The sequence below is a fragment of the Metopolophium dirhodum genome, chromosome 9 (genome assembly GCF_019925205.1).
Source record: "Metopolophium dirhodum isolate CAU chromosome 9, ASM1992520v1, whole genome shotgun sequence".
Lineage (NCBI taxonomy): Eukaryota > Metazoa > Arthropoda > Insecta > Hemiptera > Aphididae > Metopolophium > Metopolophium dirhodum.
This window is the reverse complement of record NC_083568.1, coordinates 18,961,519-18,978,296: the sequence shown is the minus strand read 5'-3', so window position 1 is coordinate 18,978,296 and position 16,778 is coordinate 18,961,519. Positions and strand designations below refer to the sequence as shown.

The 16,778-nt window shown below is 29.9% G+C and overlaps 1 protein-coding gene across 39 annotated transcripts in view; it reads left to right on the top strand.

The window, feature by feature from the left end:
* Positions 1–11,933, top strand: part of LOC132951682 (myosin heavy chain, muscle) — a 28,691-nt gene extending 16,758 nt beyond the window's left edge. For 22 of the 39 annotated variants that reach the window (XM_061023518.1, XM_061023516.1, XM_061023520.1 and 19 more), the window contains exons 21-36: positions 952–1,088; positions 1,438–1,564; positions 2,674–2,883; positions 5,413–5,685; positions 5,783–6,085; positions 6,192–6,248; positions 6,362–6,615; positions 7,372–7,450; positions 7,954–8,199; positions 8,273–8,469; positions 8,603–8,952; positions 9,026–9,266; positions 9,431–9,884; positions 9,956–10,123; positions 10,221–10,646; positions 11,522–11,933. In XM_061023518.1, coding sequence (XP_060879501.1) covers positions 952–1,088; positions 1,438–1,564; positions 2,674–2,883; positions 5,413–5,685; positions 5,783–6,085; positions 6,192–6,248; positions 6,362–6,615; positions 7,372–7,450; positions 7,954–8,199; positions 8,273–8,469; positions 8,603–8,952; positions 9,026–9,266; positions 9,431–9,884; positions 9,956–10,123; positions 10,221–10,646; positions 11,522–11,605 — 3,606 coding nt within the window. In that variant the 3' untranslated portion in view covers positions 11,606–11,933. Of the gene's footprint in view, positions 1–951; positions 1,089–1,437; positions 1,565–2,673; positions 2,884–5,412; positions 5,686–5,782; positions 6,086–6,191; positions 6,249–6,361; positions 6,616–6,977; positions 7,057–7,371; positions 7,451–7,953; positions 8,200–8,272; positions 8,470–8,602; positions 8,953–9,025; positions 9,267–9,430; positions 9,885–9,955; positions 10,124–10,220; positions 10,647–10,966; positions 11,031–11,521 lie in introns of all 39 variants that reach the window. The other 17 variants (XM_061023532.1, XM_061023533.1, XM_061023529.1 and 14 more) reach the window with 2 other exon arrangements.
* The last annotated feature ends 4,845 nt before the right edge of the window (positions 11,934–16,778 follow it).

Below are 16,778 nucleotides of genomic sequence, written 5' to 3'. Positions count from 1 at the left end.
ATTATGTAAATATGATCATTCAATTATTATGCGCAAAAAAAAAGTTTAAAAATGTCAATAGAGTAACTAAAAAATATTCCGATTTTTTTCCCTAAGATTTATGATATGTACTTAGTTAGATATATTTTTTTGTATTTGAGAAATTTATTACGAACTATAAAACAACATAATATTATTTTTGCTAAAAATAATAGTGGGTAAGGTGTACCTATATTGGCTATATTGTATAAAGTACTCCAAAATGTTTATGTATGTTCAACAAATATCAAAATTATAACGTCTTGCAATACATAATACACTTTTACAGTCCGGAATTACGCCATTAATAGGATATAATAGACTAACAGGTTAAGAAATATTTTGTATACGTTTGTTCATTTCGTGGACTCATATGTATGTAGGTCGTGGTCAATGTCCAATATTTTTAGAACATTTAATTTCAAATATATTTTACGTATATTTCATCATTATATTGTGAACGTCATTATTTGTTAAATATTTTATCAAAAAATTTAATTTATAAGATAAAATTCAATAACCCAGGATATAATAATTATGAAAACAAATTTATCATGCATGGAAAATTCCGCTTTTTACTATTGATATCATTTAACAGTAGAATTTTGCTTCATTTTTTAAGTGTTTGTTTCATAGCTTTGACGAGTTTTACAATATTTAATTATGAAAAAAGAAACTGGTACTACATAAAATGAAGTTTTTCAGTTAATTTATTTTTTGCCAATACATACATTGATTGTATGTTTATTTTTTGTTTAAATGTGATCAATTATATAATCAATATAATATACAAACTGCCATAAACTTCATTTTATGTTTACAAATATTCGTTCAAAATTGTTCGTATATCATTTGTCGAGATTGAACTCTACAGCTTTCTTTTGTTCACTAATCTAACTTGATTTTCTTTGGGTTTTTCTACGAATTCAATAGGTATTCTTCCGTGCTGGAGTATTAGGTCAGATGGAAGAATTACGTGATGAACGGCTAAGCAAAATCATTGGATGGTTGCAGTCATACATTCGTGGTTATATTGCCAGAAAAGATTTCAAGAAATTACAAGACCAGAGGTTAGTAAACTTGCAACGCTCAATAAAAATATGAAAATACTAACAATAAATCGTTAAAAAAAACATTTTGCGAGTATATTTATAAATATATATAATATATTATGCGTTATGGCTGTTATGTCATCGTAATAGTATCCACGATATTTTGTAAAAATATACTCAAGTTATTTATGGCGTAGATATTATATCGCTTTCTGAATATTCTGTATAGGCTGAACAGAAAAATCATGTTCACAAATTTTTACAATTTCTATTTTAATTTGTATGTTAAAACTTGCTAACGGTATCGTGTAACCGATTCACCAAACATTTAAACAGTTTTTTATCAAGTGATTTTATTTTTGAACAGATTGGCTCTATTGGTTATCCAGAGAAGCTTAAGGAAATACATGAAATTGAGGTCGTGGCCATGGTGGAAGATGTGGTCTCGTGTCAAACCATTACTCAATGTGGCCAACATTGAAGATGAATTGAGAGTAAGTATTTTACACTTTTTAATTTTGGAATTTTAAATATATACCATGTACATTTAATCTCCTGAATTCCGGATTAATCTACATGGAATTTGTGATAAATCGTAGTTATTATCGCTTTAATGGGATTTCAAGTTTTAAATATCACAAAAAATAAGAGATCTTTTTTAGGTTCCTTGAAATTCAATAATACATCATGATTAAATTTAGATATCTTTAATCTTATACTAAAATCTTTTTATATTTATAATATAATAGTATGTTTAATTATTTATGGTATAACATATGTAATAATATAATGTATACCCAATTTAATTTCTAAACTCATACCTAAACATGAATCATACAAACGTTAAAAATAATTTTTCTACAAATATGTTTACATGTAACAATAATATATAATTATTTATGTAGCTATAGTAAATCATATTACTAAAAATGTGATCATATTAACTTTAAATTATCACCAATATCAATACCATATATAAATTGACCCCCATTCGAGTAGTTTATAATAATAAATGAAAAAATACCAAACCTAATATAAAACAGATCAATTAAAAAAAAACTGACAAATGTTTTTATTTTTAGATCCTGTTTAATTTATATTGTATTTATAAAAAAATCTTGTAACGTATACCAACATAGTTAGTTTTGAAAACGAATGTGTTTATAAAATCATTGATTTAAATATAGATTTTTTTTCAAATTTGTATTTATTTAAACATATTAATATCATCGGGATTTGATATTTTTAGTATTTAAACATTTTTAAAATAAAATAAAAGTTTTCAAATAACCATTAATAATAATATAATCCTAAAATAAAAAAAATTGCTATTATTATAAATATATTAAATAGAATTTATATAAATATCACCACCCATGTTGCATCCAAATATGCACTCTACACAATATAGTACCCCCACCAAAAATATTCTCGCGTTACTGGTCCACCCACATAGCCGCTCTCTTCGGCATCATCGACCACTTGGTCCATTAGACACATCACTTGCCTTCCCGAGTGCTAGCCTAGTAATAACCCAGTGCTAGCCTAGTAATAACCCAGTGCCGCCATGGAGTTACTAAAAGACTTGGAAAATTCTAAACAGAGATTGGAAGAAGAAGTAGAAAAAGTCACAGTTGCATTTGAACGTGAAGAAAAACTTCGCAAAGAACTTGAAGCACTCAACACCAAATTGTTGTCGGAGAAGACACAGCTACTTCAATCTTTGGAAGGCGAAAAGGGAAGTGCGTCCAGCATCCAAGAAAGAGCAGCTAAATTGGCAGCACAAAAGAGCGACTTGGAATCTCAACTTTCGGTGAGTGCTTCAATTGTTTTTATTTTTTTATTTTATTCGATACAGTCGTGGGAAAATATAACTTACAGTAGTTTAAACGATTGAAAACGAAGTTGATTACAATTCAGTTTTATTAATTTAAGACGTTGGCTTCTGAACGTATAGTCAATTTCAATTACATTTATTAAATATTAAAGCAGTTAGTATAAAAATTCGCAATTGAAATCATTCGAAATAGATTGATATTCAAGTATGTGCTTAAGTAGTTCTTATTAACTTTCTTAACTATATTGAAGGCAGTAATAACACATAAATAGGTATTAATTATTTATATTATTAAATTTGAAATCTATGTCTTAAAGTGTGAAAGAATTCAAAACATTATAGAAAATAAAATTCTAAAAATCCTAAATAATATTATATGCATTATTATTAATGTATTCTTATATTTAAGTTTCAAACTAAGATTTTAACGAGAAGTATCAATAAATAATAATGTACTTAACATGCTTTACGAGTAACGTGTTTTAGTTAGTCTTTTTACATAAGATGGATTTTCTAATATAAAGAACTCTAATGCTCATTTTTAAAATTCAACTAAAACATATTAAATTAAATATAATAAACGTAAAATGCAAAAAAATAAAATACCTAACTATTTCATAAGTTTATAATATTAAAAGAACACTAAAATTAAAAATACATATTATTTTAACTAAGCTTTGGACCGAGCAAGCACTTTGACAGCAAGCGTAATAAATTGCTACAACGATTTCCAGTATTAAAATAACCCATAACGATTATACATTTTGCAGAATATAAACTTTAAAAATGTTAATATTATGTTATATTTATCATCCATGAATAGTTCCATGCGACATAAGCGGCGTGAAAAAATATCCCACGAGTCACTTCTGGTGGTCTATTTTAAAGTTCGATGAATAATCCTAGTTTCAACGCCTCCATAATAATATTACCATGGAACATCGGATCTCCTTCTCCCTCTTTCATAACATAGATTTCACGACATGTTGGAAAAATTCGCTGGCAACGAAAAGGCCCATAAATCCCGTCATGGGGGGTGGGGGACATGCGATAACACGTGCCTACACGCAATGTACCTGGAAATAGATTAATATTCTGCTGTATGAAAACGAAAAATTTTATTTATTGCATGTTATTTAATACAATATTATAATATTAGATATTTAAAAATAAATAATATGCAAAATTAAGGATTTCTAAAAAGTAAATACCTACATCACTCGGCGATGTTTTGTTTGTAACTTTAATAATTATTATTTAAGAATGTTGAATTTTAATTTATACACTATAGTATACTATTTAATTTAAATTAAAAAAGAAACGCTGCTTGGTCGGCACTTTTATTTAATATTTTATACATCGCCATATTTACTTAACGATATTATCTAAGTTAAAAATACTTACATTATATTACATTTGGTTGGTGATTAAATAATTTTGTTTAAATTGATAGGTTGTATATGCTTGTAAATATATGCTGTATTGCTGTATTAGAAAAATACAGTCCTATACAATATAAAGTACACTTATAGGCAAAACAAATATATGGAATATATAGAAATATATTAGTTTTTCGCTCTTTCGGTGTATTAAATATAGACGCTTGAATACGTTAACAGTTAGTTAAACTTATATTAAATAGAATAATTATACAATTTATACATTTTTTCAAAGTTGTGTGCTTGTTTAGATATTTTATTAAAATGTAAGTAGTTGTAAAAGAGTTTATTTCTATAACATTGCATTTCATTAATTCAAGAAGTAAAATTGTCCGATTTATTACGTATCATAGAATGTTACATTACTAAAATTGTAAATATTACTCTTTTTATTTTAATTGTGTATTTATAAATGTTTCATTAAAAGAGTTTGTGTTTGAAATGTTGAACATAATACACGTTTACATAGAGGCATACTATAGTATAGGTTTCGTAATCTGATTTCATCGTTATTTTAGTAAAAATGCCAACATACCGACCTCTATAGATATGTTGAAAATATTCCCAAAATAAATGATTAAATCAAACGCGTTGACTGTTGGGTCATTATCAAAACATCTGGATAACATTGGTTTATGTGTAAACGGCATTAATCAAGTAAAATTCTTTAAACATGTACTTCATTAACCTGTTTAATTTGTATAATTTATACCCACGTGATTTTGACATGCACCGATGAGTATTCAAACTATTAGTATTACTCGAAGTATTTATTTTTTTAATTAGATTTGGCAGACATTCAAAAAAATACTGCAATCATATTTCTCTTTTAAATATTAAGAATATATTACTCTTTTACAGAATATCTTATTTTATAAAAACTTACAGACAAATTATTTTTGTATTTTTTACTCTGAAAACTCTTACCTATTTAGATAGACATATATATAATTATACATGCAAAAGACATACAACATAAATTTGTTACGTATATTCTACGAATTCAAATAATTTATATATGTATTAATAATGTACGTCTTGCTAAGATTTTCAAAATGTATTATAGGAAACCCAAGAGAGGTTAACCCAGGAAGAAGATGCGCGTAACCAACTGTTCCAACAGAAAAAGAAGTTGGAACAAGAAAATGCTGGACTCAAAAAAGATGTCGAAGATTTGGAACTTTCTATTCAAAAGTCCGATCAAGATAAGGCATCCAAAGATCACCAAATTCGCAACTTGAATGATGAAATTGCTCACCAAGACGAACTTATCAACAAGTTGAACAAAGAAAAGAAATTGTCTGGTGAAACCGCCCAGAAAACTGCCGAAGAATTACAGGTCAGTTTAAACATTTCAGATTAATACCTAATTCACAATTTTTATTAACTTTCGAATACATTAATTGACTAAATAATTGCTCATTATTTGAATATAGGCGGCTGAAGACAAAATCAACCATCTTAACAAAGTTAAGAACAAGTTGGAACAAACTTTGGACGAGTTGGAAGATTCGTTAGAACGTGAAAAGAAATTACGAGGTGATATTGAAAAGGGTAAGAGGAAGACCGAAGGAGACTTGAAACTTACCCAAGAAGCTGTTTCTGATTTGGAACGCAACAAAAAAGAACTTGAACAAACAATTCAAAGGAAAGACAAGGAATTGGCTTCCCTTACTGCTAAACTAGAAGATGAACAAGCTTTAGTTGGCAAACAACAAAAACAAATCAAAGAACTTCAAGTAAGTGATTTAATATATTATTTTATATTTTGAAAAGTATGATATTAGATACTTTACTTAATTGCAACTTTTAATTTTTAATTAATATTCATAATTTCCGTTTCAGTCGAGAATCGAAGAACTCGAAGAAGAGGTTGAAGCCGAAAGACAAGCCCGCGCTAAGGTAACAACTAATAACAATTGAAAAATAACGTTTACATTTTTGGATTTGGTCTTACGATTTAATGTAAGATACGCATTTTTACTAATCAATATATATATTTATATTATTGATAGGCTGAGAAGCAACGCGCTGATCTTGCCCGTGAATTGGAAGAGTTGGGTGAACGCCTTGAAGAAGCTGGTGGTGCTACTTCCGCTCAAATTGAGTTGAACAAGAAACGTGAAGCTGAGATGAGCAAACTCCGTCGTGATTTGGAGGAAGCTAACATTCAACACGAAGCTACCTTAGCCAACTTACGCAAGAAGCACAATGATGCTGTTGCAGAGATGGGTGACCAAATCGACCAGTTGAACAAACTCAAGACCAAGTAATTTTCGTATTTTTACTATTTAAAAAATTTACATATCAGCTAATAAATTCAATATTATAATATTGAATAATATACATTCCCCACTGATATGATTTAATTATTTTTGGGTGCTTTATCCATAAACTATTTGAAATACATAATCGTTACGACATTTAGCGTTAAAAATAATAATTTTAAATAATTAAACTTCCAAGAACTAGAATATTTTATTAGTATTAAATAAATTAAATTATACACTAAGTAATTGAGAAAAGTAAGTTTTATTAATTATTAAATCATTTTTTAATTTATTGATATTATCTGTCTAATGTAAATTGTTGTATTAACGATTGAAAATAATATAAATTTTATCAAATTAGGGCTGAGCACCATTCACATTATCTTGCCAACGACTTAAACAACACTAGAGCTGCTGTTGATTTAATATCTAGAGAAAAGGTAGAAAAAACACTGAGGTTCAGTGTTTGTATATGTTGCATGACCATGTTTTATCCTCATTTGTAAATCAATGAAAACAAACTTCAAAAGCATGTTTATTCCTGTTTAAAATAAATTCATTTTTATCTATTATTTAATTAGTGTATTAAGATCTTGATGAGATAATCAGTAGGTACCACAGAAGCAATTAAATATATTACTTGGTCGGTTTAAAGTGACGAATCTGAAATAAATGAATATATAAATATAATATTTATTTTTAAATGCAACGATAGTTTAAAATGTAAATAAAAATAATATTGTATTGATTATTAGAGCTGAGAAGGATAAATGCCAGTTCTTGTGTGAATTGAATGACACACGTGCAAGCTTAGACCACATTTCTAACGAAAAGGTTGGTTGAAAAAAACAAATGATGTACTGCTTTGGCAAAAAAGAACATTCGAATAATAATTCAAAAAAAAAATTGCTTCACATTAATTAATCTTTAAATTTATTTTTGCACTTAACTTTATGTATGTAATAGAAGCTTCGTTGTTGAAAGTTTTAAAATTCGTCATTATTAGCAGGCAAATATTATAATATTACATTATAAATAGTCAAAATAATACAATTTTTTTATCATAAGTTACTAACATATTTTATAAACATAGAATTTAGTAACGACAGTTTAAAATATTTATGTTCCAGTTAAAATGTGCTGAGTAATACGTTTTCTGTGACGATAAAATAACTTAGATTTAAAGTGTGCGTTGTAAATGTATGATGATGTCTTATTCCAATATGTACTAATACTTGTAAAATGTGTTCAAATAATTGTTTCGTGTTCGTGTTCATTTTCTGTTCTATAAATAATGTATGATAGGATTCTAATTTATTTCGAATTTATAATATTAGGCCCAGACTGAAAAGATCTACAAACAAGTACAACACCAGTTGAACGAAGTTCAAGGTAAACTTGATGAAACCAACCGCACATTGAATGACTTTGATGCTGCCAAGAAGAAGTTGAGCATTGAAAACTCCGACTTACTTCGTCAACTGGAAGAAGCCGAATCACAGGTTTCTCAGTTGGCTAAGATCAAGATTTCTCTCACCACCCAACTCGAAGATACTAAGAGACTGGCTGATGAAGAAGGAAGGGTAAATATTTTTATATAAAAACTTATTGCACTTTTACTTATAATATTAATGGATATTATTCAATTTTATTTAGGAACGTGCTACACTTTTGGGTAAATTCAGAAACTTGGAACACGATATTGACAACATTCGTGAACAATTGGAAGAAGAAGCTGAAGCTAAGGCTGACATTCAAAGACAATTGAGCAAGGCTAATGCTGAAGTTCAATTATGGCGTACCAAATATGAATCTGAGGGTATTGCCAGAGTTGAAGAACTTGAGGAAGCTAAGTAAGTATTCTTCTATTCACATTTGCAAAAATTAAATATACTATGTTATGGATTTAAAACCTGTGTAGACATATTATAGTATTTTTAAATCTAATATATATATATACTAATCGCATAACTTTTATTTTCTTAGACGCAAATTGCAAGCTCGTCTCGCTGAAGCTGAAGAGACCATTGAGTCACTCAACCAAAAGGTTATTGCTTTAGAGAAAACGAAACAACGTTTGGCAACTGAAGTCGAAGACTTACAATTGGAAGTTGACAGAGCGACAGCAATTGCTAATGCCGCTGAAAAGAAGGCCAAGGCCATTGACAAGATCATTGGAGAATGGAAACTCAAGGTTGATGACTTAGCAGCTGAATTAGATGCAAGCCAGAAAGAATGCAGAAACTATTCCACTGAACTCTTCCGTCTTAAGGGAGCCTATGAAGAAGCTCAAGAACAATTGGAAGGAGTCAGACGTGAAAACAAGAATCTAGCTGGTAAGTTTTATACTTTATTTGAATGTGTAGTGTATTATAGTGTGCAATATTAATACTATTTTAATTTGAATAGATGAAGTCAAGGATCTTCTTGATCAAATTGGTGAAGGTGGCAGAAACATCCATGAAATTGAAAAACAACGCAAACGATTGGAAGTAGAGAAGGATGAACTCCAGGCTGCATTAGAAGAAGCTGAAGCAGCATTAGAACAAGAAGAGAACAAAGTATTGAGAGCACAATTGGAACTGTCTCAAGTTAGACAAGAAATTGACAGACGTATCCAAGAGAAAGAAGAGGAATTCGAAAATACCAGGTAAAATAAAATCGCTAAAATATTTATACCTAGCAAAGTGATTCTAGAAATGATGAATATTTTTATATACTTAAATTAACATTTAATGCAATACTGAAATTATATATAAGTAAGATTTGAAAGTGTTGAAATGTACATAACGCATACAACCTATATTGTTTTAGGAAAAACCACCAACGTGCTTTAGACTCTATGCAAGCTAGCTTGGAAGCTGAAGCTAAAGGAAAGGCTGAAGCTCTTAGAATGAAGAAGAAGTTGGAAGCTGACATCAATGAACTTGAAATTGCTTTAGACCACGCTAACAAGGCTAATGCTGAAGCCCAAAAGAACATTAAGCGGTATCAACAACAATTGAAGGATGTACAAACTGCTCTCGAAGAAGAATCTAGGGCTAGAGAAGATGCCAGAGAACAATTAGGAATCTCCGAAAGACGAGCGAACGCATTACAAAACGAAGTGGAAGAATCCAGAACCTTATTGGAACAATCTGACCGTGGCAGGAGACAAGTTGAACAAGAATTGGCTGATGCTCATGAACAGCTCAATGAACTTTCCGCACAGGCTACCTCCATTTCTGCTGCCAAGAGGAAATTGGAAGGAGAACTACAAACCTTACATGTAATATTATAACATAAATTGAATATTTTCCAAGTATAAAGCTTATTAATAATGTATTTATTTGTATACAGTCTGACTTAGACGAGTTATTGAATGAAGCCAAGAACTCCGAAGAAAAGGCCAAGAAGGCAATGGTAGACGCTGCCAGACTTGCTGATGAACTCAGAGCCGAACAAGACCACGCACAAACCCAAGAAAAACTTAGGAAAGCTCTTGAAACACAAATCAAGGAATTACAAGTAAGCATGATTAAAATAATAATTTTTTATTTTAATGTACTGTTTTAATTTTTAAAGTATGATGTCATTGTATTTAATACTTATTTAATATTTTTAGGTAAGATTAGATGAAGCTGAAAATAATGCATTGAAGGGCGGTAAGAAAGCTATTCAGAAACTCGAACAAAGGGTACGAGAATTGGAAAATGAGTTGGATGGTGAACAACGCAGACACGCCGATGCGCAAAAGAACCTAAGAAAATCTGAACGTAGAATTAAGGAGTTGAGCTTCCAAGGAGACGAAGACAGAAAGAACCATGAGCGCATGCAAGACTTGGTTGACAAACTGCAACAAAAGATCAAGACATACAAGAGACAGATCGAAGAGGCCGAAGAAATTGCCGCACTCAACTTGGCTAAGTTCCGTAAGGCCCAACAAGAACTGGAAGAGGCTGAAGAAAGAGCCGATCTAGCTGAACAAGCAATTGCAAAGTTCAGAACAAAGGGCAGATCAGGATCTACAGCACGAGGCGGAAGCCCAATTGTAAGTGTTTCTCACATTTAATAATTAAAAATGTATAATTATAAATTTTTATGACGACGTATTTATACATGGCGATTTGTACATGTTCATTCGACTTAATTGACGCACGTTAAATGACGTGTTCACTAGAAAAAAGTTCGATGTATCGTAAAATTGGGATGATAGACACCTGTCCTATAACTTTCTGAGCAGTTCTATATTGAAATTGCTAACATAATTTTAAAATAAAATTGATACCTTCCATCCTAATTGTCTCAATTGTACGATGCATTGTTGCGCGTTATCCATATAGCGAGCTAATAGAATCATTATTATTCCAGCCTCAAAAGCCACGAAAGGTGCTACCATTGGAGTAAAATCTTGATTCTATCTATTTATTTATTTGTAAGTCGGATAGACTAGATTTGTAGTTGACGAGTCATGTACTCGGTTAGAATGTTTTTTCACCGATTTGAACCGCACAATCAACATGACTTGATACGGTCCTATTCTAACTTGCATTTGACTATTTTACATTTCTAATAATATAAGTGTTGAATACTCCGATTACGAAATAATTCGAATTATTAATAATCATACGATATGTTTGTGAAATAAATATTTTTAATTCCTAACAAAATGCCCATTTAGCTATACTATCATAGACCTGATTTCGGTTTAACGTTATTTGAAAAATGAAAATTACTATCAGTTACGAATTTAATGTTTTATTTATTTGTTTTATGCATGTAGCACGATCAATCCAATAAAAGTTATCGCACATGACCTAGACTTTTATTAATAATACATTTTGTTCATATTAAAATTATTACATGCGTTCAGGCAATTATTGAACATTTTTAAACGTGTTTTTGTTTTATTTGTTTCTTTTATAGGGACACAGGCCGCCCGTTAAACCACAATTCGACGGATTCGCCTTCCCACCCAGATTCGACCTCCACCCAGAAGGCGACTTCTAAACAAAATTTAACTTATTTGTAATAAAACTTTAAAAAAATGTACTACAATATTTTTATTTTTTTTCGAAATGTATCATAAAACACCACGTACACACCAAACAGCAGCATCAACCATACATCTACATCATCATTTGCGACACACATGCGGCCTGTCTGTATTTATTAGTGTGTAAAACAATGTTTTATTTATATGAAAACAAATTATCATAATGATAACTATGTTATTCAACCTAAATTCTTTTAATTTAAAATTAATTTTAACCCCGTTGTACAATTCAGCTTCTTTAATGTTTCCAATAAAGATATGCTAATTGTTAACTTATAATAATCGTTTGTATTTGTTCGTTATTTACTTCGCCTGTTCCTCTATATACATTCCAATAACTGTGAACATTTCCGCCGATGTGTCTAAAGTGTTACGCTGCAGCACATCAGTGGGTTAAAATGGTTAAATTAAGAACACATTGCTGATGGCCCGAGTCGATTGGCCGTCCTTGTCGACGTCAAAACAGATGAAATGAACGTCATAGGAAACTGTTACTTTTATCGAGTTAAACTTTAAAACAAATATTATGGTTCATATATAGATGTATTTATAACAATACAGTTGATAAGAAACAATGAGTAGTGTTACGACCGGTCTCATAGAATGTGGGTTAAGACTATAGTGAGTATATAATAGTATGGTGTCGTTGTATGCGTCTAAGTTTTAATGTATAATCAAGTACATATAAAATATACAAATTAATTAATACAAATTTCGTCTCACTACGTCACATCAACAGGTAAAATTAACTACACACTTCAGATGGTGCGTGTCGTTTGGTCATCATCGTCGAAGTCTATAGAGATGAAATGAACGTCATAGGAAACCGTTTTTTTTATTGAATTAAACTTTAAAACATATATGATATTATGATTAATTTATAATACAGTTTATAAGAAACAATGTGTAGTGTAACGACCGCTCTCTGATAATGTGGGTTAAGACTTAGGACTATAATAGTGAGTATATAATATTATATTATGGTGTTATAAACTTTTAAGTTTTAACATACAATCAAGTTTATATTTGTTTCGCTACATCACATCCAGCCGGTAAAAGGTAAAGCACATATTGTATTATAATAATACAGTTGATAAGGAACAATGAGTCCGCTCTCCGAGAATGTTGGAACTATAATAGTGAGTATAATATTATAATATAATGGTGTTGCATAATTTTGAGTTTTAATGCATAATTAAGTAGGTACTTAATATAATTTGATTGGACTCCCAACAGATCCTCGACCTATTAATATTCTAGTTCCAGCGATTGTATCGATCGAAGGTTCGTAACACGCGGGTGCAACATTAAGTTCACGATCAATACAATATTATGACGTAGGTACGTATATAAATATGGTGAACGAATGTCGTGAAAAAATATTAATATAATAATGAATTATATAGATACGAAATATACATAATATTGTTTGTGATATGTGCAAAATGTTATATTTAGGTACGACGGTGCGTGAATAATAATTATCTTGCCAATAATAATATTACGAGCAACCGAATCATCATAATCGGAAAGTACCAAAGTTCCCTTGTCGGTTTTTTTTTTCATTTTAATCGGCCCGCGTCGACATTGTGTAATAACAATCAGTACAATAACCATCAAGTGGAAAATATCTCTCTCGTCACCCGATGACTGCAGGTAAAATATTACAGCTCGTCGTCATAATATTATATCGATGGTCTCTGTACTCGAACCGAGTGCGCGTGTTACGTATAATCGCTCTTTGCTCGTAGTATCGAAATAAACATAGTTAAATGCATCCGTATAAATATCTCTATGGATATTAAAAATTAAAACTAAATATATTACCATCGCGAAACGTCGAATGTGCACGAATTGGGGGGGCGGGATAGAGGCGGGAGCCAATAAGTGCCGAAGAGACCAATAACCGTTAACTCAACACGAACGTATTGTAATAATACGTAGATATATAGTAGTACCTAACTAGTATGGTGGAGAAAAAAAAATAAAAATGTCCAGTTCGTAACTTTAAAACGATAAAATAAGCAATTATTTATTGTTCTTCGTGATTAACCGGAACAGGAACGGTGATCTTGACACATATAAAAGTGCGTATCGGTGTCTTTATTGGAAACTTTCCAACTTGGAAATAATAACAACAAAACAATATTCACAGAGTTGTCAACCAATATATTATATAGTGACGAAAGCGTATAGTAATGATACACTTATTTATTACTCTTATAAGATATAAATAATATATTATTATTTGTATTGGCGTTGGATGCCTGAACTCTTTCAAGTGGTGAGGATTACGCCCGAGAATATATATTTTGTTCGATTGAAAAAAAAAAATCAGACGCCGCATATATATTATTATGATATGTTCGGCATTAAAAAAATACAATTTATTTTCAAAAGAATGTTATTAATCTCGTACTTATAATATTATTATACCATGACTATGGTCTTAAACCTAAATTTATATCCTCGTACAAAAATTTTTAGCAATAAAATATTGCGTATTTTTAATTGATTATTTCGTAAGTATAATTTTATGATTTTTAAATTTAATCTCGCTTCGAATAAAAATTAAAGCATTATTGAGTATAAAAAAAACGAGGTCGTTAGTAATTAAATTTAAATGTTAGTGGCTCAGTTCAAATACTTGATTATTGAATATTTAATATTTAATTTCATAAAAACAATCAATTATTTTTGTACAAACAGTATTAGTTGGTTATAGTTTTAGTTCAAACATAATTCTTATGACGTTCTTACCTTAAAATTGTATATTATTAGGTTAGATTGAGTACTGTTGACCGTAAACTTACTATATTGTGCGTTATTCGAAAGACGGAGACGACAAATACAAGTGGGACGTCTTAAACCCACCAATAATGGCTATGGGGTACTCGTTGATAAAGTACGGTAAATGGTAATATAATTATGATCACACGGCGTTACGGATAGACAATTTGGGTACACCGGCGGTGTTATTTATCCGTATTTCTCGATATTTTAACCAACCGGCAAAATGTTATTATTAACAATACGCCAAAATAATCGTGTTAAAATATAATATTTAGTCTACAGAACAATATTATATTAAAACGTTATTATTTGTATTATACATTTTGGTATTATGTAATGTATGAATATATATCAAATGTATTGGCCACAGATGCCGCGGATAGTTTGTTTAATAATAAAAAATAAATAAATAAATATTACATTGCACATTTTAATGAAAAAAAAACTTTATTGATGTGCATTGCATATTAATAATATTTTGCTTACCTTTTTTTAGGGGGAGGGGGTTTCAAGACTAGTCAATAGTCATGCAAGCATATTTTCCTCCGTCTGCTTCTGTCATCCGCTACTTCTCCAGCACTTTCAAATTTCTAACTATATACAGTCTTCCAATGTTAAACGAGACCTTCCCAAAGGTCGTTTTTCTGTCGGGTTATTTTCGATTGCAGTCCTTATTATTATTGATCCCTGTTTTCTCCATGCTGTCCTGCCCCTTTCAGTCTTCTAACTGAGATTTCCTTTGTGATATTATGACCTTGGAAAAGGTCCTGGAGTTCTTGAGTGTGTCTATTCCTCGAATACCCGGTTTGATCATTCTTCCATGGTGCGAAAATCTTGCTTAGAATTTTTCTTTCAAAGACCTCTAACCTATATTGCTTATTATTTATTAGAAATTATATTTTTTCCATATCGTTTCAATGTCTAAAAAAATAATTTAAAAAAAATAATAGCTACGGCACCTTTATTTGCATTATTCGAAATATAAAAACGAAATTAAAGTATAATTATATAGAAGGGTTCTTTCAATTCCTAACCATTGAAAACCAAATACCAACTATTTTTTTATTAACTTAAATATATTTTAATGTATTGTACAATTTAAATATTAGTATTCCAGAGAAATATATTATAATATTAATATGTGTATATGGATCGGTCTGCTTTGAGTTTGGATCGGAAAACATTTTTAATGAAAAGTAAAAAATCAAAATACACAACAACCATATTAGGTACAGTTATACAATTATTTTTATTGGTTTTTTTTTCAGAATCTACCGTGCATGTTTTATTTGTTTTTTTTTTTACATCAAACATTATGTTTAAACGCGTACAAAATATTTTATCAACAATTTATTCTGTTTATTAATATTTTTATTTTTATTTTCTTATCGTACATTTCATAGTTACAATGATAAAAAATATTAATTAGGTAGTTGTGTAGTGTACAGAGCAAATTATTATCGCTGTTGCTTTTTTAATAATAAAATATCTCAATTATATCAATATTCTATTACCACTAGGTCGAAAATTCCGAAATATGATAACCCACGTGCCCCACTTTTTATAAATTAAAACCAGAGATATCAATAAATATTAAAAACATTTTGTTATTCCGTGCATTTCGTCTAACCTAAATATTTATCATTCTTTTTCTACATATTTTTATTGCGTGTTATATTATATAAACTAATCAAATAAATACTTCGTGGAAATGCTTAGAGTAAAATGTAAAATGTGCAACGCGACGGTAAATATTTGCAATAGACGTCGTAAAGTATTTCGCAATATAATATTATTATTATGGTTTTTATCGTCAAAATATATAAAGCGACGTTCCGAAAGGTACATCGAAAAACGGCTAATACGGTTCATCACTTTTTATAATACAAAATATGCCTATGGATAATATAAGTATAAAATATAATATGAACTCTACGGCGCGTATGACGCGTACGTTGTTGATGATGTGTAAAGGGGGGAAAAAAATTGATAATTTATATTGAACTATGTTACAGGTCTCGTGGTTAACGAGAAGAAAAAAACACTTGTTGACTAACCTACATATAATGACGACGTTATGTTATATTATATAAACGGGGCATATAATAACATCAACACTACACGTCACTATACATATATTATGATAATCTGACAACAACCTATATACTTAGGTATTTCGTGTTAAGTACGCATCACATGCATTATACTCCGTGTATAACGGATCGCGCACACATTACATTATATTAATTATTTTTACGTTTAAATTGTTCACAGGATTTTGCCCTGCAATGTACATATTAATATACAAACAAATTTAAATCGTTAACACCATAT